This window comes from Bremia lactucae, assembly GCF_004359215.1.
Source record: "Bremia lactucae strain SF5 chromosome Unknown BlacSF5_NotPlaced_20_SHOA01000004.1_93855bp, whole genome shotgun sequence".
Taxonomy (NCBI): Eukaryota; Oomycota; class Peronosporomycetes; order Peronosporales; family Peronosporaceae; genus Bremia; species Bremia lactucae.
This window is the reverse complement of record NW_027152032.1, coordinates 9,318-34,521: the sequence shown is the minus strand read 5'-3', so window position 1 is coordinate 34,521 and position 25,204 is coordinate 9,318. Positions and strand designations below refer to the sequence as shown.

Below are 25,204 nucleotides of genomic sequence, written 5' to 3'. Positions count from 1 at the left end.
ATGCAGTCGTTTATTAGCTGATTGTAAGTAGAAATTCCTTGGGATTAACTGCAAAATGCCGCGTAGCAGTTTTGATGTAACTTCAGTAAACACTGGAAACCGGCATCGAAATTAACGTCACGAGGTCGAAGCAAAATTGTAAGCATCGTGATTGTCTGGCATTGCATCGGCTACGTTGCATAGTGCAGTGCCAACGGAAGCTATTGATACCTTCAGTCAAATTTAACAGCAATTATGCTTTTTTCCACATGTATCGAGATATCTTGTACGCAATTGAGTCATCGATGCGACGTCTAATTAAAACGTTGTTATTGTAAGCGTGGTTGCTGAAATTACAGCAATTTTGTCCTCGCGGTTGCCATAGCACCAGCTGCAACTTTCTCTGTTGTGTCAATAGTGGTTGCTTGTTGATACTCCAAGATGGGGAAAGGGTGGCAACGATCGTACATAATAATCACAATAGCGCGGCAAACACTTATAAAGCGATTCCAGCTTGAAAGCAGTAGACCACGCGTTTCTTGGCCGTTGAGATACCATACATCTAGTTCGACTAATGCATCAATGACTGCACTAAAAAAGTCATCAAGCATCGAAAATGGAATTTTGCTCCGATGTAACACACGCACAACACGGGTGATTAAATACTCTACAAAGAGTTGAAGCTCTTTTGGCTGTGACAAACCCGCACCAATGGTCAGGAAACCATGTACCACAAGAAGCAGATTGCTTTCAAGCTTAGTCAAGAAAATACCTTTTTCTTCTTGCGCGTCACTAGCAATAGCCCACGATCTTAATCGACTAATGATACTATCTCGGTAAAGTTGAAGCACATCGGTGTCATTGATGAGGTGGGCCTTTAGATCACGTAGACAATTTGTCAGCGGGTGGCTTAGATCCAACCCAATCGTCTCCATCACACTTGTCGGCTGTAACCTATCGCGTAGAAGTTCAAGTGTTGGCCATTCTTTGGTGCTTGGAGATCGCAGAGCAATTTGAGCGCCACATTTCACCACTAAATCGTCAAATTTAGTATCGGTAGTTTGAGAATAGTGTACCTTTGCCAGCTTTTTCCGTTGTGTTAGCCAGTGTGTCATCAGCAGAGCAGCAATGAAGTGCAAGTCAGACGACGTAAGAAATCCTGTAACGGGATGGAGAGGGTGCACTTGAAGTCGTGTATGTAGGATGAAGAGTAGACAAGCGTACATGCTGGCAAGCTGCCCCGAGAGCAAAAATTGTTCGCTGACTGCACGACACGCGAGTCCAGAGAAGTTGCGGTCTTCTACGGCAGCATATACGCGTCGCAGATTTTCTAACTGCCGACAGCAACTCTTGAGTGTGCGGCACGAGCGCTCTGCCACGTCGTCAAGATCTTTCTCCAGACGCCCAGAAAGCTTTTTTCCCAGTAGCCAGCGGTCCACGTCGACATCGCGAGTGTAGTAGCACTCCACCATGTAATATTGTTGTAAAGGTGGGATTTGAAAAAGAAGCTGCGAGCGGAACAAACTTGGCTGCGACAGGTAGTGCTCTAGCTTATCGTAAAGGCGGTATTGGTCCACAGTGTCTCGCCAGAGGAGCTCACGCAGCTTGGCAGCAGCGTTTCCACCCAGGAATGGCATACGCACGGCCGACGGGAGATGAAGCCGTGCAGCTAACGCATCGTTTGTGTTGTGGCCTTCAAGCCAGAGCGCAAACACATCATCGTTTACGTGGATCGGATCCGTCAGGAAGGCCTCAAACACCTCGCGCATTGGTCGGTAACGAAATGAAAGAGATAAAAAAAATATAGTCCTTGATAATGATTGTTGGTTCTTTCAAGAAATTCACTTAAAATATCTCAAGAAAGCAAATAAATCGTCAGTATTCGTTTGTATGGGTATCTCGTTTGTATACCTCTAACACAGATGTAGCTTTTTACATTTCCTGCTACGCGTATGCTTCATATGTGATATACAGTCCTCCCTCTAACAATTATCTCCCAAAATCGTATAACTCCTCTAGCTTATAGGATTTGACGTCCACCGTGGTCGTTCTATGGTCGCTAACCCAAAATTTCCTGAAGCCTATGATAACGGATAGGAAAGAGCTATAAGTTAGCGGACGGAGGAGTTAAAAAAAGTTTAAAGAATATTACCTTTGTAGATGATATTGTAGCAGTAATGTGACATTTCTGTTCATTGGTTGATATATGTCATTCCAACAACCGCCAATCACTGCTAGATGTAACGGGATCTCCCGTTACATAAATACTATTTTTATAAGAGCAATAAAAAAAATATTTTCTACAAGAGGAAATAATAAAGAAGTACAAAAATATTATATTTTATTAATTTTGACTTAATTGTTCCAATATTACCAAATTTGGTAATATTGACGCAGAAAAAGACATGAGTTCTGTTAGTTGGTTGATTTAAGCTTAAATCAACCCCGCCAATCTTACAAGACACAATTAGGCGGTGCGCAACAGGAAGAGCGGCAATCAATCATATTTCAACGCGCAGCTCGCGGCAGTGATGGAGCCGCCGTGGGCTTTTGCTTTAATGAAATGGGTGTTGGGTAATTGGCTGATATTATTTTCAAAATGATTTTATTGAAGGTGATATATATAGTTGGTTATCAATATATTAAAGCCAGTAGACATACCATCATTGCGAAAGAACTTGATATATTAATACAGTTTTACTTTTACCCTATACTAAAGCCTTAGTGTCGACCTCTGGTAGCTAAGACTACTCAACTACCTGTAACCTTCCTCTGCACGTCAATGTACGTGAAGTAATCGAGGCACCCCACCTTCACTGTTATCAGCATAGGTTGGAAAGTACTGTGTCAGTACTAGCGAAGGTGCTAGACACGCGAATGAGCGTGAGCAGTGAGTCACTTCAATACATTGTTATTTTTAATATATTAAAGTCTGGACAAGTACTGAAGCAATACTGGCGAATGTGCCTTCGTTACACCTAGTAGCGCTTTGTAACGGGGTCACATGTGACGGTGCACTGACACACTAAGGATATTTTGACTATGTCAAATATAGTCGAGATGTGTGTCAGTACATCAGGGAATATATCTGGGTTATCGTTATGACCCAGCTAGGTACGAATGACACGTGTCGGCACCTCAAGTACGGAGTATTAATATTTAGTAGTACTAAATTAGTAACATTTAGTAGCCTTATTTATTATTGTAATTAGACCGCTAAAAGATTTCAATATATCAGTTTAGATGTTCCTCTGTGAGTTGCTGTGTGACCCTGCCACACCTGGTGGCACTTGTAGTCAATCCCGCGGCCAAGGATTAAAACAATCTGGATGGCACTCAGAATGGATGACCCTGAAGACTATATGCCTCTCAGGCAGAACTACCCTCACCTTTCCGATGCCCATTGGGCGACGCTTACAGGATGGTCAGCCTGTTAGGCGATGAGACTTCTGTCGGGTTCCCTACCCTGACTGCCGACCATCAGAGGGCTCGAGTTTGGCGCTCCGAGCGCTACGAGTCCTCTCTCATTGCTCACGTGAGTACGGCGGCGCAAACTGCCGCACGTACGGCAGTGAGAGCGGAGGCACAGGGCGCCTCTTCGACTCCGGCGTCGTATACGCCGCGTCTAGATATGTCGAAGCCTGTGAAGATCCGTGCTCCCAAGTTCGACGGGAAGGAAGCGGATAGCTTGGTCTTCTGGATCCGGGAGATCGAGATTGCGCTGAGCGCAGGCCAGATTTGCGACGCGAGGTCTCAAGTGACATTTGCCCTTTCGAACCTGAGAGGTCGGGCAACGGCGTGGGTCATGGCCCAGGAGACGTCTACTCCGGGATAATTTGTCTCGTGAAAGTTCATGGCTCAGGAGATGCGAACGCCAACATTGATCGCCAATTTGGCCTACGGTCATTGGTCGTTGTTCTTGCGGAAAAAGCAAAAAAAACGGTCCTTGCAGGACTATGTCATGGAGCTCCAAAATTTGAAGGCCGCCATGGCTGGGGCTCCGCTATCGGAAGAAGTAAAGGTCTCGGTGTTCATGGACGGTGTCCGAGTCGTTCCTGTTCGCACTGAGCTCTTTTCGCCGCCAATCGACTACGTTCAACGAAGCTGTGCACAAAGCTTTGCTGAAAGACAACTGCACGAGATCGTCCCAGGGCAATGTCGGGTCGACGAAATTTGCCGAAGGCCCCACCCCCATTGAGATATCATCGGCCGGACGAGCGCGTCCGCGGACGCTGGAGAAATTCGAAGGCCGGTGGCCGCTGTTTCGTGTGTACTGCGATTGGGCATTATCGCAGAAACTGCCCCAAGAACCTATGGAAGGTAGTCCATGGCAAGCCTGCTTCGACGAAGCAAACTCTGAACGCAGTGAGCGTTGTAAAGTCGGGAAACGAAGTCTCCCAGTAGGCGCGAATCGTCGTACTGGGAGGTCACTCGCACTCAAAAAAGGAGGAAGGTTTCCTCCTCCTCTTCCTGGAGAACAAGTCTCGGGGCCAACACTGTTTGTGTTTGTCTGTGGCCGCTGTGCGGTCAAACTTGGTGGTGGTTGCCGTTAAGGTGAAGGAATACGAAGACCATGACGGTCTTGATTGACTCGGACGCGTCATACAACTTCGCGACTAAGGAGAAGAATCAAGCGTTGCATGCCAAGGCTATTGAAGACTCGAAGAGAAACAGCAAAGTGCCCTTTTGCCTAGCGACAGGATCGATCGTATCGACTCGTAAGGTTTTGTTACTCTTAGTAATCAATTTGATGAGTTTGACTCTGAAGAACCGTTCATTGGCTTGGCTATGGACGATCGGTGTGATCTCATCCTTGGGACGCCATGGCTTATGAAGCATGAGCCATGGATCGACTGGCGTAGTCGCACCGTGTGTGCTAGTCAAAAACCACTCGTGGCACGAGCCTTGGTAATGTCTTCTCCTCGTCACGCGATGGATTTGTGCACGAACATCGCATTCCACGCTCAGAACGCCTCTTTGCCGGTTCGGCGGAGGTGGTGCATGAAGAAGGCCGTCGAGTATCGATTGGGGCCTTAGTAGGTGTTGAGGCGGGGTCAGCCTCCACAAAGGAAGCCGCGATCGAGGGTGGTTGCGCAAGCGGTAGTGCTGCGGTCACTACTGCTCAGGAAGTCGCTGTCGCTGTGCGATGCGCGTTAATGAAGGAATCGTGTTTCCTCTTTCATCGGAAGTCGCAACCGTGGGCGGTTGCGCACAGAATAGTGCTGCAGTCACTATTGCTCAAGAAGCCGATGTCGCTCGCGACACGTTAGTGAAGGAGATGCGTTTCCTCTTTCGCCGGAAGACGTAACCGTAGGGATTTGCGCAAGCGGTAATGCTGTGGCCACTACCGTTCAGAAAGACGAAGTCGTTGAGCGACGCGCACGTGAAAGAGATGGGTTCACTCCTTCACAGTAAATCGCAGTCGTTCGACAACGCGTAAAGGGTGGTGAGGCTGGGTCAGTCTCCACCCAGGAAGACGCAGTCGCTGGGCGACGCGCACGTGGCAGAGATGGGTTCACTTTGTCGCAGGAAATCGCAGTTGTTGGACAGCGCGTATAAGGCGGTGAGACTGGCTCAATTGATCGCACAGGAACGCGTAGGAGCACGGCGATACGCACGAGATGGGGCTGGTTCAGCTCCTGAATTGGAGATCATAGTCGCGGATCGACATGACATGGACGGGATTTCAGTCGAACCGGTTTCTAAGCTCGAAGAATTGTACGAGCTTGAAGGGATATCCCATAGGGAATTCCTAGCGGACCTCAAGGAGGGTTTGCTAGAAGATGTGGTCTTCATACGTCGCGAAGCGACGTCTGTGGAGTTGAACACCTCTTCGGTCACGGACCGTAAGGTGTTGGACGAGGCGAGCAAGGCTAATCGTCAGAAGAGGTACGGCTCGGTCATCTTGAAGGACCCAAGGGATCCATTTTATCTTCTGTTGAGGTAGTTTGCGGATGTGGTCTCGGAAGACCCTCGCCCTTACCTCCGGATTGGGGTGTACGCCTCGAGATTGATCTGGAGCCGGGTACAAAGTACTGTACGACGCGCCAATGGCCACTGCCCAAGGAGCAAGTTTACGCTATTGACGCCTTCTTTGCGGAAATGCACGCAGCAGGCCTAGTCCGAGAGTCGTAGTCGTCACACTCGTCGCCGACGTCTTATGTCGTCAACGGCATCGCGTGGAGCAGCTTGTGACTCAGCTCGACGATAGGATCGGGTATTTGGCTGCGACGATGAACAAGGACTTAAATGACCATCAGCGTTGGCTGGCTTCGCTGTTGATTGGGTGGAGATCCTTTAGCGCTACCTTGCGAGCTCAACGCAGGCTCCTGCACCTCCCTTGTGCCAGTCTGCGTACCTCTTCGGCCATCCGTCGGACTCTTCGGAACCACCTGCAATCCCTCAGGGGCGACCGGTCATCCACCAAGTGAGGAGATTCCTGCGCTCTCGGCTGGTGACCTTCGTCAGATCATAAGACAACTGTGACATCTGTTTCAGATCGGTCCGACGGATCAAGGTAGGCCTTGAGCATCAACATAGAATGTCGGGTGCGTTGCCATTGCCGATGGCAAGTTCAAGGTGCAGGCATTGCCGTGCACACCAATGACCGTGAGCGGTCCCACGAAACGCGGACGAAGCTTCGTACTCCCAAAAGCTGACACCGCGTGCATAGGTAGGTTCTAAGCATTAAGTAGCACCAAATTACCTATCTTTAACACTTGCGTATTCCGACGACCATGACTGTCATTGTTATCATTTTGAAGGTCTTGAGCAGTAGCCATATCGTCCCTGACACGTAGTCTAATGGCTTCACCAGTTTCAATAAACGTCAGCAAATTGCGTTTAACCGATGGTCGAACCCCATTTAGACCTCTCAGGTCATCGGCGACAGCCTCTCCCCCATCCACATTAGAAGCCATCGGCAACGATAGGGGGTACGCGGATGTCGCAACCCATTCACATAGAACGGGGAAAACCCTGTCGACGAATGCATCGCATTATTCATTGCGAATTCCACTTGCCCTAACTGCGCACTCCATTAGGATGGCTCATCCTCGCAAACACTGCGAAGCACATCCTCCAAAACACGGTTGAACCGTCGGGTCTGACCATCCGTCTGCGGATGATCCGCCGTCGACAATCCAGTCAAGTTCCCATCAGTCGAAAAAGGGTTGCCAAAAGGCGGACACAAACCGAGTATCTCGATCACTAACGAAAGACTCCGGAAGTCCGTGATGTCCGAACACATTGTCGATGAACAGCTGGGCCGCCTGCAGTACCGTAAAGGTTCGGCGAGCCGCCACTAGTCGCACCATCTTGCTGAGGCAACATTGAAATACCATATTGCCCATATGGCCATGCTTATCCGCCGGAAGGTCGAAGATGAAGTCCATGTTCACTGAGCGCCAGCATTCCACTGAAACCGGCAACCTCTGTAGCGGCGCTTCCGAAGACGGCAGAGGCTTCACTCGTTGAAAAGTCCCGCACGTCTTGACATACGACCCACTTGTACACGTGGGGCCACCAGAAGTCACGTGCCACAGACGTGTAAGTCTTTTCGCGCCCGAAATGTCCACTACTTGGCGTATGATGTGCCTCATAGAGGATTCGGCGACCTAAGCAGGATCAACCACGCGTGTTTCATCCCCCGGATTCACAATGTACAGCAGGAATCCATCGGACAGACTATACCGATGGAGATGTGCCTGCTAGCGCTTCGTCAAATTGACGGTTTGCGAAGAGGCGCTCAACGACTCTACAATTCCTTGAAAATCCGGGTCTCGAACATACGCCTTGCGTATAAGCTCGAACACTGATGATTCAAGGTGCACAACGTGTGCCAGTTCGTAATCAGGACGTCTCGACAGGGCGTCCGCTAGCACATTCTGCTTTCCTGGCCTGTAAGCCACCGTAAAGTTGTATTCCGCAAAGAATGACAACCATTGCGCCATGCGCTGTGACAAATGGGGCGACTGAGTGCCGTCCTCAACGAGGCTTGGTCTGTATAGACGACAAAGGGTCTGCTGCCCAGCAGGTGAACCCGAAACTTGACAAGGGCGTACTATATTGCTAGACGTTCCTTGTCGTGCACTGGATAATTTTTCTCAGCGGCTCTAAGCTGCCGCGATTGAAACGAAAAAATCGTTAATTACCATTGGCATCCAGCTGCAATAGAGCACAGCCAATAGTAAAGTCTGATTCATCACACACCACACTTAATGTACGATCCTCGTCCGGCAACGCTAATATTGATGCCGTTGTAGGCTCAACTTAATCACTTCAAAGCTTGCTGAGCCTCCTCAGTCCACGACCAGACCATATCGTTCTTCGGAAGTTGATCAATGGCCTGGCCATTTTTGCGTTATTCTTGCTGTACTTGTGCAAATAATTCGTGAGACCCAACCACTTGCGTGAATCCTTCTGACATGACGGCTTTGGCCATTGTGCAATTGCACGAATCTTCTCTGGATCCGCGCGGATTCCACCCTTCCCAATGACATCCCAAAAAGGGAATCTCTTCCTCCCAAAGAGGCACTTGTTGATGTTCGCAAAAAGTCGATTCTCGCGCATACACATCAACACCGCTCAAAGAAGATCGATTTGCACATGAATATCCGTTTTATCCTCTTCAGCCTTGCTGTGAACGAATAAATTGTCGAAATACGTCTGCGCGAAGTGCCGCATCGGCCGAAAGAGTTGCGTAACCAGCCTATTAAACGTAGCTGGGGCGTTGGAAAGCCCCTGGGGCATGACCAACCATTCCCACAACATCCCACTGGGAGTACTCACTGCTGTGAGAGGAATATCTGATTCCCTCATGAGTAGTTGATAATAGCCGTCGACCATGTCGAGCGCGCTAACATACTGCATCCGGCCACGTTGTTCTGCAACACATCCTTCCAAAATATTGGCGTAGATGCCGGAATTGTGACCGCATTCAGCTAGTTAAAGTATGAACATTTTATACGACGATCATACGCATGATCATGGTCCTCGAGGACGCGGGCACGATCCCTCAAGGCAGATAGTTCGTCTCGACGTATCGCCAAGCGGTTCTAGTAGGAAGCCAGTGGGTCCAGACGAACGCGATGAACCATGGTGGTATGATCCGTTCTCCTCAACCCTTGTCGGGCCGCGACGGGGAGAGATACTTCCATGTGGAAAATTTGGTCGGACATCGCCGTAAGGCGGGACGACAGAGTTCTGGGTAAAGTGGCGGGGCTACCCGAAGGCCCATAACACGTGGGAACCGGAGGACCGCCTCGTGGGGAACTGCGCGGACCTCGTGAACGCTTATAGGCGTTTCCACTCGATTTGGCCGCGCTAACCGGGCCTAGAAGGCTCTTCGGGTCAATGTTGTGGGGTGGTCTCCCCTTCTGAATTTTGAAGATGACTTCTTGGAGAATGAGCGTCGGGGTGGGACTGCCTCGGTCGATACGATGATAGACATCTCACCGCCGATCAGCAACCGCTTTGGCCATGTGTAATCGAAGACGTCGAAGCGCCAACCAGTCGAGCCGATGAGGCGAATTGAAGAATCCGGAGATGGGATGAGTCACTGACGGAATTGACCTTCGTTAGCCTGTCGGCCGACGTCAGTGTCGTCATCGAGGACGAGTGGGCATTCGTCGACCTGCTGCACAGGTCTTCCTCGCTCTCGGCATCGTTGGAGGTATTCCGCGTAGTCGGCTACAGGCCAAACCTTCATTGCAAGCAGCTGGTCCTTTATCCGTGGGATGCAAGTGTCACGACGACGCTTGTGGTCTCCTTGGGGGTTTGATGGACACATTGGAGTTGCTTGTTCGCCGGTATGGCTGAAACTGGTGGGTCTCAAGGAGACGTCGTCACGTGGTACACTCGCACAAGGTGGTTTCGATTTTGGAGAAGGCATGTTGGCAGTGATCGTCTCAGGATGAACGTCTGTGAATATCGGGGATGACGGCGGTGTGTCGGACTTGCGAGTACACTTCAGTCATTGTACACGCTCTTGCCGCTTGCGGCGTCGCGCGGCAGCTCACAGAGCTGACACAACACGCGGCTTCTATTCAATTAATGGTTGATCTGCGACGCAGCTTGCCGAGCGGGTTATTTAGATCACGATCTTTCGCATCAGAATTTTTTGCGTCCTGGTGCGCTACTTCTCGTGGAGATGATGCCGTGGTATCCGGTGGATCATCTTGCACGGGTTTGACAGCTCAAGTGATGTCTCTTCGGCGTGCCCGGTGGGCGTCGTGACGTCTGTTGTTGCGGTGGCTGTATCAGTCGATGGCGTCGTGGTCAACGAGTGCCCTGAGGGCGTCTTGGGAAAAGTCGCAATTGTAGTTGCCCGGTGGATCTGCGTGTTTTGTGCCAGCGTGGCAGACTTAATGTGTCACTTCCCTTCGGGTCCCCCCTTTCATTAAACGGTGTTTCCTATTTGGGTGTAGGAGGGTGTAACGGGGTCACATGTGACTGGTGAACTGACACACTAAGGATATTTTGACTATGTCATATAGCCGGGATGTGTGTCAGTACATCATGGAACATAACTGGGTTATCGCTATGACTCAGCTAGGTACGAATGACACGTGTCGGCACCTCAAGTACGTCATATAATATTTAGATATTTAGTAGTACTAAATTAGTAGCATTTAGTAGCCTGATTTATTATTGTAGTTCGACTGCTAAAAGATTTCAATTTATCAGTTTAGATGTTCCTCTGTAAGTTGCTGTGTGACCGTGTCACACACTTCGTGGTCCGTCCAACGGTCATATTCGTTCATCCAACATGAACATTTTGCGTGGAATTTCCACGCCACGCATGAAGAATTTCCGCTACGCAATCGAAGATCACTCATATGAGTGACCACGAATGTGAAGCGGTCAAACGGATGAGTTTGACCGTAGGCGGGTCAGCCATTAGCGCAAGTTTCTTCGTTAATCAAATGACGATCAACATGCGGCTATCGCATAGTTCATCGACATAAACTCGACGCTGCCCGTGAAAGGGAATCTTGCCTCACGAGTAAGGCTTTTAGCAGGATGAGCTGTTGTGACAGCAGCATTCACATGCTGCTGCCGGGTCGACGCATATTCTTCGACCCGAGGGCTTGAAGAAAAAAATCTTCAAGTTAAAGGCAGTCGAAGGTGACTATGCTTTGTCGAATTGGCGATGTCATCAAAGCCCAATATATCATCATCGACACAAATGTTTGAGCCGACAGGTGCCGAATTAGGGGCTCGAACAGAGCTTCTCGATTCGAAACAGGGCAAGCAGTGACATTCACGCTTCTGCCCAGCACACAGGATACTTAGTACTTGTATCGCGTGTTAGCCCATTGACGAAGAGGCACAGGTTACTGTGTCTATAAAGGTCTTGTAGATGATCCCGTCGAGACCCATCTGCTCAGCTTTGAATTAGAGACGATTGATCAAGCGATTTCTACAGCGTAAAGGAAAACTTCAGCCTGAAACATACTTTGGTCCACTCGGGGGGGGGGGCTATCGTTCACCGAAGCGAGAAGTCGGAGATCTAGGTGAATGGGCGTCTTCATGTTGTAAGCAAAAACCTCGCTCTTCAAATCACAAGCAATTGCAAAGATGCAATCGCTGCCAGAATACACGACTCTACGCCTATTGCCAAGAAAGTGATCGGCCTCCTGGTAAGAGTAGAGACGGACGCGGGTCTGACGCTGTTGCGATATCGCAACGGCGATACGGATCGTCAAAAAACGGTCTGGGTCAGCACGTGCGGAGCGACGTTCTAATCCAGCAACGTCAAGAGAATTTACAGGGTGCTCCTAGCACAGCGTCGCTGTGTGTTACTGCTTACTCCTACTAGTGATGAGGCTACCCTCATTATCTTGCCAATGGAGAGACATATCATTTGTTTCTTCGTTTTTTAGTTATTTAAGGGTGTTGAACACTTTAACTAAACGCCAATCGCTGGATGATCGTAGGCTCAACTTCTGTTCAGCGCGATATACCTCTAACGAGGGTGACAATCCGCCTTGCAACAAGAATATCTGTACCAGTAATTAAACGTGTTGTTGGTATCCAACACACGTTAAAGGGTAAACAGTACAATGACGTGTCCATTGTATTGGATTTAAATGAAAAAATTGATGTCATCCGTGGATTACTATGGCTCAGACAGTACGAGGCATGCCCTTATTGGCAGCATCAATCCTTTGCGATGCCTGCCTCCTGTTCATTCGATGGCCATCTGTCGAGCGTCATGGAGCGTCAACAAGCGTGTGGGGGTACATACGAGTTTGTGCGATGGTCACTTGTGATCCGGTTGTCTGTACAACTGCAGGACCTCAGTGTGACCATTCATAACAATGTGGACTTAATTCCCGCGGCAGTGCAGAAGCACAGCTAGCGTTAAAGGTCTACCACTCGAATAGTCGAGTGAACCCGGGCAAGGATGCTCGCCTAGGGAGCATCAACCGAGGAAGACTAACATATTTGTCTATAAGACACTGCAATTGCAGTTGCGAGAATCCTAAAACGACGGGAGAGTCAATCGTAGAGGATTTCGCTGTGGTTGCGAATTTACAGCTTCAGACAGTTGGGGAAGATACTCATCAAACCCGTGGGAATAAGTCCATAGGAATCGGTGAAAATAATTTCACAGGAAGAAACCGAGACGTTTAAAGGCTAAGGAAATAACGGATCGGGTGTAGGCGCTTATACACTTGACCTGACAGCGCATCCGAGGTTAACTTCGAAGATATCTCAAAAATCTAAGAGCTAGGCCGAAAAGATCTTGTACGGTCTGCGTAGTGGCGTTGTATACTGCCGTTAATGGAACATCCTGTTCATGCATCGGAATCTGTTAGGACTTATCCATCAGATCCATGGCCAAAACGATGGTACTCTTGACAAACCATCCATTCGTATCGGCGTTTGAGCCGGTACCGTTGCAGCATTCATCTTATCATTTGAACGCACTATCCGCCACTCTTCTTTTGCTATGCACACACAAAAGGTCGGAGAGGTATGTGGGGAGACTGACTCCCTCACATGACCCGCTGCTAACGATGGATACAGAACTTGTCAATCGCTAATACTTGTTCACAAGGCAGCGTCCACACAGTAGTATCAGGTCGATCTCGTGTCGAGTGCCTTTATCCTATGCAACTCGCATGGATGCGAATCAGGGAGCACATCTTTGAAGTCCGTCAAATCCATACACAAAGGATTTTATAAAGCGACTTCCAAGATTGAGACGTAACACGTTCAATCGATGTACTCTCATCGAAATACTTGCGTCCATCGATGAGCTGCTTATAACCCTTTCGTTCTCAGGAAATACTGCTGCCGGCCGAATATCGATCACGTAGTCATCTTCTGATACAACTACGCAGATTTGCTTGACTTCCCAAGCGGTATGCTGTGGCAGGGGCTATTGATGTCACAGGGCTTAGAAATGCCCTGCAACGTTCAACAGATGAGTTTCCAATCTGTTGAAACGGTGCAAGATTTAGCGCCGAGTAATTTTGTTGTGCATCCGTTCATAGCAGAGTCCATGTAAAGACAATTGGGCTTTGAGGTACATCGCACTCCCGTCGGCAAGGTTCTCACATATATGATACCTCAAGAAGTGTATATACGCTTTAATCGAAGCGCCACTTCTTGAGCGCATCGTGAGGAACAAGGTGTCCCACACCGACTGGCCTGGAGCCAGTCGATGTCAGAGACTTCGAAAGTTCCTCGGGCTAGCAGCCTACTCGCAAAAATACTCGCGCAACTATGCAGAAACAACATTGCATTTTTCTTGTTCACTCAAGAGAATGTAGCGTGGTCTGGTCGCTAATTGTCAGCATTCCTGTGAAAGTATCAAGCAAAGCTTAATGTAAGCGCCGATGTTGGCGATTGCAAATCAGGACAAACTAATTCAAGTAGTATGTGATGCCAGCGATTTTGCAATCGCTGCGCGTAAAGCAATATGATACAGACGGCGCACAGCTCGTCGTTCGCGACACCTTTAACCAGCCGAGCGTGTCTATCCGGTGTATTACAAGAAATTCTTGTCATGAAATATGCACTGGCTAGGATTAACGTCTATCTCGTAGGAGATAGACGGCTCATTGCTTACATGGACCATGCAGCTTAACACACGGCCGTAATTATTTCACACCTCTCGCAAAGGATGGTGAAGTGGTTGTCTTTCTTTACAAATATAACTTTTTCGTAGAATCAGCCAGTTCGGCTTCATGTCGTCGCAGATGCGCTTTCGCGACTGCCTGATTTTGAGCCGGCTGCAGTTATGATAGGATCACCTCAGAAATCCATCACAGCAGTCCTTAAATAGATTGTCGAACCTGTATCAACTCTCATCAGATCAACACACATCATGCAATGGGTTACTGTATAATACAGCCGTTGCCGGCGGCACACCTTGACAGCGTGCGTTTGCGCATCATGTTTAATATCACGATGCACCAAGAGGGGGGAAGTAGGCATTGTGGACGCGAAACTTACCTCCAGTAATTCGCGACTTATACTGATCTCGCCAGTATGAGATCGTGTGAAAGTACATTTGTGCTTGTTAGGTTTGCCAAGAAGTAAATCTTAGCCATTCATTCTGTGCTCCATTACAGCCTCCAACTGTTCCGGCAAAGTGTTGGCAGTCCATATTGATGGACTTCGTCTTCATTTATCTAAAGACACTCGCAAAAGTATTATTGTTGTGTTATCGTTTTAGCAAGATGGTACATCTTGTTTCAGTCCCGATTTAGCTAGATGTTAAATCTTGGTGCTGTCCCAAAGCCAAACGCTGCGCTTGTGCCTTCATCAACACGATATTTCGACTCCATGGGTCACCCCGTGAACTGGTTTCAGATCGAGATCTCCGGTTCACGGCAGAGTTTGTGCAATCCGAATTCCGTTTACTTGGAACACGATTGTCGATGTCAACATCTGGCCATCCTTGAACAGATGGTCAGACGGAACGTGCAAATCGAATTATCGAAGAAATACTTCGATGATACGTCCACTTGTTAACAAAATGGAGTGAGGTTTTGTTAATGGCTTAATTTGCCACCCCCTACTTGGTGCATGCGTCAATAAATCATTTAAGACTCTTCGAGAATGGCTAATGCCATCTGCATACCCACTTTGTTACAGTAACTCTAATTAAATGAGGAAGGGGAAAGAGAGGCTCGCTCGAGCAAAGCCCGATTTGTCTCTTCACATTTCGCGTTGACTCAACACTCAATAAGAAAGATACCGATGTTGATCAAATCACCATCTAATAAAAACAAACACAGCAATAGCAATGACGCTATTGCTGACTCTGACACTAATAATTATTACGCTGATATATTCACCATCATTATCATCAGAGCAGTGACGCTCTTTGAATATGAGAATTATATCTCCGCAGTGCGCACTAGGCACACTGAAAGCAAAATTAAAACCGAGTCATCAGGTAGTTCTCTGCTGGCTTGAAAAGCAGTGGTCCACTCGTGCAAGATTCCATCGCTGACGCGGTGGATCGACAAATACGAATTGCTGACAAAAACAAAAGCGTAATTGTTCCTTTATTTAAGGCTAACGACATAGTCAAATTGGCTTCGGTAAATATACCGAAACATGTAGTGACGAATGTGGGCAATAAAAAATTATTGTCAACTATATAGACCCATCACGTGTTTTGCACCACCAATACAATGCATACACGATCCATCTACCTCGTAGGACACGCATTCAGCGTCTTAAGTTAGACACATCCGACTATACTACTAGTATAAGACTCCTTCCAGAGGCGAATATAGCTCCCGCGTTCCATAACATCAGCAAAATTGATGATCTCGACTTTGATTATGCATCTTATCCTTTAGGGATGCAACTTCTTATTAGCCTGCCCCCAGCTCGTTGCGATAGTCATTCGCAGCAGACGACATAACGTCTGCCGCTTTCGACTCTTGAGCAGGTGCACATACCCTTGCAGCCGCTAAATTTGCTGCTTAGAGGCGCACATGTTCTTCCTGTTCATGCGATATTCACTTGGAGTGTCTTCACAAACAACAAGTGCATTCCTTTCTCAGAGAGACTAAATACTACTTTTCGGTAAGATCATAACAGTCACTTCATTCTCTGCTGGTAAGCTGGGGTTGATGTAACTCGATAGCTCGTTACATAAATAATTTTTGCCATAAGACGAAGATTAAAGAAGAATACAGCAAATTTGCTTTTTCACACAAATGTCAACATTATCACACATGGTTAAATTGTAAAGTCTAGTTTATTGGTAAATTTCAATCTTCAGATGAATCCCGCCAATCACTCCTAGAGGCGCGAATGGGCAGGGTTGTCGCGGTGAGTCAAACTTTGAAAAGGACTTGACGTCAGCGAAGTGTTTTAACATGTCTTGGCCGCTGCAAGAAATTGGTCTTTCGTCGCCGTGGTGGACGGAGCGTCTTCTACATGGAAAGTGCATGGAGAGAGCGACGGCCTCTTTTGCACTGCTTGCGCGGCTCTTCTGAATACTCAGGTGAATCGCGTACCTTGCGTCGCCACAAAGTAGACAAACTACCTGCAACTTCTGTTGTGTAATGGACCCTTCCCGTGACATGATACTTAGCTTACTCATACGTGTTACTTACAGCCCAAATAAGGGGGTGTAGCACGTCGCATGCTAATGTGCTATGGAGATCCAGACCCATTATTAGCCTGTAAGATGTCGGCACGTAGATGAATGACTCCCATGAGGTCAGGGAGCCTTTTACACTTAGAATTTTCGGAGCTAAATTTTACATATTTTGGTCTTGCTACGCTTCCGTCCACGTGTAAGCCAAATAACGTCGCCTAATCTTGTTATACCTGGTAGAACTTTGTAATCCTACCCATCAACAATTTTGAGATGAGTTCTCCCAGCCGTCGCCGACTCTAGAGATGTCCCTGAATCACACGGTCTTCCCTCATCTCACGATATGGAGTGACCAGCTCTCCACCGCCTCACAGCAATATCCGGAGAGGCCGCTGCTAAGTTAAGTGACACCGGACCGACAGCGGTTTGCCATCCACGAGCCCGAAGGCGAGAAAAAGGTCGTTTTGTGGAACGGTCAAGCCGGGAACGAGCACTTGGCCACGACGAGTTTTTCTCGAGAGTCCATTCCTTTGCATTCTGTGATAATTATGAAAGAAAAAAAATCACCTTTGCTTTTGGCGGCTCGATCAAGCGCGAGTCAATCGCGATTTCGACCTCTCGAACCTTTTGATTTAGGAGAAGACGGTCCTAACCTGCACCGTGTAGGCAGAAGTTTGCATCTTTTCGGACTCGTTCCGTGAAGATCGCGAGGAAGTTAATTTTTGCCGATGAGAACCGGCGAGCTCGCGGTCTATGAGTTGCTTCAAAATGAATAGCGTGTGACAGGGGAAGACGTCTATGCGCGACTACATCCAACAAGACATCTGGCTTCGTGACTGTCACGAAGCCCATCGACATGGCGTCCGATATCCACATAATTTAATACCAATATAACAAATTCAGGACTTAAGACGGTACTAGTACGTAGAAACCTAAATAGATACGATACAATTTTACTTCTTACCCAAACTAAGCACTTCTGTTTTGTGTTCCAGAAGCGATCATTTAGCAACTTCGAATTTTCCTCTTCACGTCATGCACGTGAGGTAATATGACGTACCTTGCCTACACTGTTATCAGTGCAGGTTGGCTTGAGCTGAAGCAGTCCGCTACATTTACACAGCATTAAGCGTGCAATTTAAGTTTAATCTTGTATCAATTACAGCTACAGTACCTCTGCTAAGCTATCCTCCGCTAAGTTATAACCTTTCATAAATTATAAAAAAGTTGGAACAAACATCGTTCTATGGTGACTAAGTTACAAGGTACAAGTAATATTTAAAGGACCAACATAAGTTCAGAGGTCTCTTATTAATGGCCTAGCCAGGTGTCAAGTCTCGCCTGTTGGAGATTTTCATACCGGACAGTTCTTGATTCTATGTAGCTGACAACGAATTTGGTGTTCAACAGGATCTGCTGGATCTAACATTAGAACCACCACAAAAAGCGCTTTCAGCTTTCCATCACAGGTAAGCTTGACTGATTCCTCCTCCTCAGCTTTATCATTAGCATGCACACCAATATGATCACTGATTATTATTATTTCGAGAGTTGCGATCTCCTCATCACTCCGAAACACATGATCGATACCACTTTCATCAGCATTTAACAGCAATTGAATTGACATTAGATTTCGCAAATGCAATATCTTAAGAGCAACGGTGAGGTCCTCCTCAACACGATTCTCTCCCAATATCAGAGATAGGTCGCCTGATACATTGTCAAACAATCCGGTGTGGCGAAAACAGTCTTCGATTGTTATTTGCGAAATCCCGTTCCACGCTGCAAGGCACCACCTCATTCCGGTAAGTTGGTCGACCTTGAAAAGATGTTGCTCGTTACGCTCATCGAGATCCAGTGCATTTTGCAACTAGAAGCGCCGGTAGCGCCTCTTGAACGCAGCAATAATTCCTGCGTCCATTGCCTAGATTTTTAATGTTGTATTCGGTGGCAACAGGCATATTTCATTCGGGTTACACTCATCCAAATCATGCGAAGGTGCATTATCCATTATTAGGAGAATGTTGCGATTTGCTGCATGCATATCTGCATCAAGGCATTTCAACCACTCTTGGACAAATACGCCAGTCATCCAAGCTGTCTTGTTGGACCGGTAGGAAAACCGAAGCTGTTCACCAGTTTTGCGATTATAGCAGCGATTTTTATGGCATGCCCGAAAAAAATGGTGGTAGTTCGTGCAGTCCATCGGCATTGGCGGTGAGTGCGACTGTGATCCTAGTCTTGACCTTTTTAAAACCCGCAAGAATTTGCTGGTCAATTGTGGTGTCTGGTGCCGTGCTGTAAAAAAGCCCAGCTTCGTCCATATTGTAAAAACATCAGCTGGACTGTAGACAGCAACACGAGCTTACAATGCCGACATTGCCTAGTAAAAGCCCCATTATAAGCTGATCCGGCTTCGCCATGAATCCTAATTTATTGCGTGATAAAATTTCTTGTAGCCATCCATTAAAAATTCAAGGCTACATTTTGGTTTGTTGAGCAGCTCTGCAAATCGCTGACCAGAAAGCTTAATGAGATAGTAGGTGATAAAGACGTTTCGTTGACACTGCAGAACTTAGAGGGAAAGCGCCTCCTCAAAATCAGAAAAGTTCACGGTTCTCAGACGCTTTGCTTGAAGTTCCGTTTCTCGCATTGTTTCGTAACCATCCTTTTTCTTCAAAATCTTGCTATGCTCGCTTGTGACGGAATGGCATGAGGTGAAACTTTGCTCTGGTCCATTCTACAATCCCTGCTTGAGACACTGAAGGGTTGTTTTCTTTGTAAATTCAGATTGGAAAGCGCTGCTCGTTGGTAGATCATGGGCCCATTTGATGTCTTACTCACCCAGTATAATAATAATGAAACTATTTCATTGGTTCAAAAACTCAGACACGAAAATTCTATTGGCTGGAGCAAAAAGCGCTACTCAATGGCCACCTCCAATAAGTTATAACACCTGGTAAGTTATAGATTAGGTTTCATCGGGGCTATAGCTAAGTAAAGGTTTACTGTATATTTGAGTCAACTAATATATACGGACTGAAACAATGAAAAGCGAAATTGATACGATATAAAGTCCGGATTGCCTTTCCTCCTATCCTACTGTATCTGGCGGCTCCAAGCCAACTGGACCTTTGTTTGTATGTGAATTGGAGATTGCACTATGGCTTTCGACATTCGCAGCAAATCTGAATTTGTGATGAATTATTTTTAAAAAAAAAGTAATCTTCACGCACTTTTGTAACATGTCCATTTTATATTTCCCACTTATGATTAAAAATTTATAAAATTATCGTATAAGTGTATCGAGATTTTAGAAAAGGGCGAAGGGACAAAAGTGCTTGAATTGTATCAGTTCAAAGTCCAAAGCTTTATTTATTGCAAAGCTTGATTTATTGCAAAGGATTTAAATGCTTGATTTAATGACTATAATTAAACGACTCGTTAAGATTACGGCATTTTAATTAAAGATTGACTTAAAAGCAAATGTAAAAGGCAGGGAGTGAATGGCCCACGTTTAATACCCCTGTTTAGTCGAGCGGGTACGACCACATTGATTAAAGGACTCTTAAATATGATATCTTTTATAAAAACCACCTTTCCTGGACTGTTTGGCCATGCGCCCGCAACCTCAAATTTCCCACTTTGTTATTCGTCATCGAAGTATCACTAGAAATGAGCTCGTTCTTCCCCAGTATCGCAGCTCTGAACCCCGCAATTCCGTCAGTTAACGCTGCCAAAGTGCGCCCGAACTCGATTCTGGCAACCTCAGCTGCAAAGTGGGATGCTCGCCTTTCCCACGACCCTATCCATGACAATGCTTATTACGGCAAGTGTATGATCGGCGGGATCCTGTCGTGCGGTCTCACACACACGGGAATTACTCCTCTGGATGTGGTGAAGTGCAACATGCAGGTTAATTCTGCCAAGTACAATGGTCTCATGCCCGGCCTCAAGACTATTGCTTCGGAAGAGGGTTCCGGCGCATTGTTTAAGGGGTGGGCCCCCACAGCAATAGGCTATTCAGCCCAGGGAATGTGCAAATTTGGGTTCTACGAGTTTTTCAAGGACTTGTATAGTAGCATGGCAGGTGAGGAAAACGCGTACAAGTACCGTGGCGCCATTTATTTGGCTGGCTCGGCCTCGGCTGAGTTTTTTGCCGACATGGCCCTTTGTCCCATGGAAATGGTCAAGGTGAAGGTTCAGACGTCGCCCGCCGGCACGTTCCCTACTGAATTCGGTGCCGCTGTGTCTGCCATGAAGGCAAACTCTGCCGAGACCCGCTTCCCGTTTGGATCGCTAGTGCCGCTGTGGTCTCGTCAGATTCCGTACACGATGGCCAAGTTCTTTTTCTTCGAGAAAGTGGTGGAGGCTTTTTACACTTACGTCTTCACTGAGCCGAAGAGCTCGTACCCTAAAAGCACGCAACTCGGCGTTACTTTCGCCTCGGGTTACCTGGCTGGTGTCATTTGCGCCATTGTGTCGCACCCTGCCGATTCAGTTGTGTCGCTTATGGGCAAGTCCGAGAACAAGGGAAAAGGCTTTGGCCAGATTGCCAGCGAGACGGGCCTATTTAACCTGGCCACGAAGGGTCTGGGGACGCGGATCATTATGATTGGCACGTTAACTGGGGCCCAGTGGTGGATATACGACACGTTCAAGACAGTCATGGGCATGGGCACAAGTGGTGGGGCGGCGCCGAAGAAGCACTAAGCGCTTCTCCCGAACGTGGCGTCGATTTCTTACGGTTCTCCGCTCGTCAGCCATGAATTAAAGAATCAGCACCGCCGTTTTCCGTGCGCTGCCCAGAGAAGCCTACCGTAATCGGTAAACGGGAACTAAAGGCACATTTGCTACATATCGTTGTTAAAGGATGGCCTTCCATGACTTTATTTCACGTTCTTCCTTTAACACCACCGAGTCAGCTTCCTTTAGATTTGTTTAGCAATGTTTCTGTATTAGCTATTACGAGAACAATAGCGTGTGAATAGCCATGACAACGAGGGCCCCAGCTACGTATGGACTCTTGCGCTCTCCGATGCGTGAGGCTTTCCAGCAGAGGCCACCCAGTCCCTCGTGCTTTCCTGGCAGCTGGCCTCGGTCAAAAAGCGAAGGAAACTTCATTTTAACATAAGTGCATGTGCAAATGAAGAGAAGTATGACAGTAAGCAACCCTTGCAAACTGAAGAGCGCCGACTAAAATGCAACGGTACGCCACGTCAGACTTCGCCTCTAGTTACGTTGAGACCTTTCTTACCATGTAGTGCTTCCTAGTTCTTGGTATGACCAATCACGAAATGTGACCAACTCATACGTTACGGAATGACCTTGTGTAGAAAACTACAAGGATTGTATTTTCGTAGGGGAGGCGACGTGCTCAGCAGCAAAGATGATAGAGGTTTATCGCCGAGGTTTTATTTTCAAGGGGGACCATTAGCCGCCTCAGAACTGTACAGCTTAGGAACTTCCGAGCGTTTTAGAGGTGTACGATGATGAACCGAGCCAAGTTGCTTCAACGTGCCGCTAAGGTGAGTCAGGTGCAATTTTGTAACAGAACGCTTTGCGAGCCAACATACGCTCATGGGCTTATCGCTTGGTATGAACATGACCAATTGTGACGTCGGTATTTTGTTGGCCTTCCTGCAGGTGAGTGCAGGCGCTCTTTTGGGGGGATCGGTGATTACGGGCGTCACTGCTTTCAGTAGTGACCAGATCGAGGCGTTGCACTACGGGTTTGACCATCAAGGACCGTTTTCGTCATTCGACCACGCTAGCGTGCGACGTGGATACCAGGTCTACCGTGAAGTCTGCGCTTCCTGCCACAGTTTGGACCGCATCTGTTTCCGCAATCTGGTTGGCGTAACTCACACTGAAGAGGAGTTGAAGGCCATTGCGGCCGATATCGATGTGGCCGATGGCCCTAATGATCAGGGTGAGATGTTCGAACGCCCCGGTAAGCTATCGGACCCGCTGCCCAGACCATACCAAAATGACGAGGCCGCTGCCGCGGCCAATAATGGTGCCATACCGCCTGATCTTTCGTTGATTGTTAAGTCTCGCCACGCTGGCGCTGACTACTTGTTTGCTCTCCTTACTGGGTACGTGAACCCTCCAGAGGGCATGGAGTTGCTGCCTGGCCTATACTACAACCCGTATTTTGGCGGCGGCGCGATAGCCATGGAGCGTCAGCTTCAAGATGGCCAAATTGAGTACGAGGACGGCACGCCGTGTACAACCTCTCAGATGGCGAAGGACGTGTCGGTCTTCCTCGCGTGGGCTGCCGAGCCGGAACACGATGTGCGGAAGAAGATGGGCATGCAGACCACCGCTGCGCTATTGGTTCTTGCCGCACTGACAGGGTACTACAAACGCCTAAAATGGGCGCCACTTAAGACTCGTAAGATCACTTACACTACGTGAGGCTTAAGACTGCGCAAAGCTGTTGTCAGCACGGGAAACAATAGAGCGAGCAGGTAGCTTTTATTCGCACTAGTCCCGGAGAGCTCTCATGGGACAATGCGGCAGGACTATAAATCTCATAAAAATACATTCTACTGATTATGGTAACATTCTAAATGGCAAAAATCTGCCAATACTATTTTTGCTCTTAAGTCTGAAAGTTGGAGCCGTTCACGTGTCATTGAGGTTTGACGTCGACCCTTTTATCTAATTTGCTCTTATTCGCTACACAAAGACTTGAATTGGTGCGACATTAATGGCTGGTAGTGCAATGGCCATGGTAAAGTCTTCTAAGATAATTCGTGTGGGTCTGGATGCGCCTCACCAGGTAAGCGCCTGAATTGGTATTGCTCTACCGCTTCGTCAAGTGTACATCAAGCTCCTTTATGATGGAATTTTATGTTTGAAACTTGATTAGCCTGATGTCGAGTGCGAAAGCAGCTACAGCTTCGTGGAGCAATTTAAAAGCCAGGTCAAGGTCAAAATTCAGAGCTTGAAAGATGACGAAATTGTGTTTGATCTTTTGGGAGTAGACGCCGCCATAGCAAACGCCCTGCGCCGCATTCTGCTGGCTGAGGTTCCTACAATGGCCATTGAGCACATATATATTTGGAACAATTCGTCAATTATTCAGGACGAAATGCTTGCCCATCGTCTAGGCCTTGTGCCGCTTGAGATAGATCCGCGTGAATTTCAAGCATTTCCCGAGAATGAGGAGGCCGAGGCCACGGATGAAAACACGATCGTTTTTAAGCTCGATGTAACGTGTACGTTAGACCCAGAGCACGCTAAAGACCCATCAAAGGCTATTCACTCTTCAGGTACGCATGCGGAGATCACATGTTGAGGGACATTCTATCGAGTGGAATTTTATTGTTCGTATATGTATTTGACTCTGCAGTATATTCACGCGACCTTGAATGGGTGCCTCAAGGCAATCAGGAAGAACGTTTTGGATCGATTCGACCCGTGCTTGAAGACATTTTGATAGCAAAGCTTCGACCTGGTCAGAGTGTCGCACTGGAGGCACACTGCCGTAAGGGCGTCGGAAAGGACCACGCAAAATTTTCACCCGTGTCCACGGCTTCGTACCGCTTGATGCCTCAGGTAGAGCTCACGGAGAAGATCAATGGCGCCGATGCGCTGCGTTTGGTGGAGGATTGCCAGGTGGGCGTGTTTGATATCGAAGACTTAGGTGGCATCTCCACTGCTGTTGTAAAAGATCAGCGTGCCTGCACTATGTGCCGAAATTGCATTCGTGAGCCTGGTCGAGAAAAAAAAATTCTTTTAGGACGTCAAAGTGATCACTTTATCTTTACCGTCGAATCCGTTGGGATGATCAAGCCTGAGGAGCTCTTATTGGAGGCTCTTAACGTGCTCGCCGAGAAATGCAACCTTGCACTAGAATCTTTTGCACATGTTACTGAGAATGAGGAATTAAATGATGTAGACGAGGAAGACTAGAATTAGGAAAAACATTGTTCATAGATGATTGCATGAGGTGGTTTTCCTCGACGACTGAAAACATACGCATACGGATTTCTTGGTTACTTCCCTCTCAATTTCTACCTCTGCATTGTCAAAAAATTTGCTGTGTCACCATCTGCCAAGCAGTAAAACTTCGTTATTACTTTTGTGGCTGCGCTCGGCCACGAAGAGTCGATGCGTGGGTATCCAACTAGTTGTTCCGATTGAGATGAACTGACGCAGCACGTATGCTTAACATCACGAGTACGATCTTGGCTAATTCCAACCCTATCGCTTTCATCTGTTTGGCGCTATCCACCTGCGGTCTCTTCTTCTTGAGCATAAACATCTCGGTGGGCAGAATGAATGAATGACAGTGCAAGAATTGGTATTCCCTGATAAGGACACCATTGGTACATGTTCTTATAGAGGAGAGAATAATATAGCTAAACTCGCTAAATTTTAAGTTAATGAAATAGCTCTTCCAGAATAAGGACATCGTGAGGAATTGCATGAGCTCTGGAACGCACTCGGTGACGAATGGCCACCCACGTCGTTATTGCCCTACCCTCGAGTATACGGAGACACCACCATGTGGGCCATCGGCGCGTTAGAGCCAGAGCTGCTGGTCTTCCCAGATGAATTATTGGCTAGCCTTGAAGACGATGTTTTTGTTTATTGGACTGCGATGTGGCGCCAAGAGTGCTTATAATCCGGACT

At 47.6% G+C, this 25,204-nt stretch overlaps 5 protein-coding genes across 5 annotated transcripts; 3 read left to right on the top strand and 2 right to left on the bottom strand.

Moving 5' to 3' along the window:
- Nucleotides 1-332: 332 nt before the first annotated feature.
- Nucleotides 333-1,748, bottom strand: CCR75_009223 (uncharacterized protein; the record flags this gene model as incomplete). Its single annotated transcript, XM_067967265.1, has 1 exon — nucleotides 333-1,748. One exon carries the CDS (start codon nucleotides 1,746-1,748, stop codon nucleotides 333-335), a length of 1,416 nt encoding a protein of 471 aa, XP_067821552.1.
- Nucleotides 1,749-17,912: 16,164 nt separating this feature from the next.
- CCR75_009224 (uncharacterized protein) lies at nucleotides 17,913-18,185 on the bottom strand (the record flags this gene model as incomplete). The annotated part of the gene is made up of 1 exon (XM_067967266.1): nucleotides 17,913-18,185. One exon carries the CDS (start codon nucleotides 18,183-18,185, stop codon nucleotides 17,913-17,915), a length of 273 nt encoding a protein of 90 aa, XP_067821553.1.
- Nucleotides 18,186-20,233: 2,048 nt separating this feature from the next.
- On the top strand, nucleotides 20,234-21,271 carry CCR75_009225 (uncharacterized protein; the record flags this gene model as incomplete). The annotated part of the gene is made up of 1 exon (XM_067967267.1): nucleotides 20,234-21,271. The coding sequence occupies one exon, from the start codon at nucleotides 20,234-20,236 to the stop codon at nucleotides 21,269-21,271; it is 1,038 nt and encodes a 345-aa protein (XP_067821554.1).
- Nucleotides 21,272-22,047: 776 nt separating this feature from the next.
- CCR75_009226 (uncharacterized protein) lies at nucleotides 22,048-22,978 on the top strand (the record flags this gene model as incomplete). Its single annotated transcript, XM_067967268.1, has 2 exons — nucleotides 22,048-22,086; nucleotides 22,205-22,978. The coding sequence occupies 2 exons, from the start codon at nucleotides 22,048-22,050 to the stop codon at nucleotides 22,976-22,978; spliced, it is 813 nt and encodes a 270-aa protein (XP_067821555.1).
- Nucleotides 22,979-23,273: 295 nt separating this feature from the next.
- Nucleotides 23,274-24,481, top strand: CCR75_009227 (uncharacterized protein; the record flags this gene model as incomplete). The annotated part of the gene is made up of 3 exons (XM_067967269.1): nucleotides 23,274-23,345; nucleotides 23,436-23,838; nucleotides 23,919-24,481. The coding sequence occupies 3 exons, from the start codon at nucleotides 23,274-23,276 to the stop codon at nucleotides 24,479-24,481; spliced, it is 1,038 nt and encodes a 345-aa protein (XP_067821556.1).
- Between the last annotated feature and the right edge of the window lie 723 nt (nucleotides 24,482-25,204).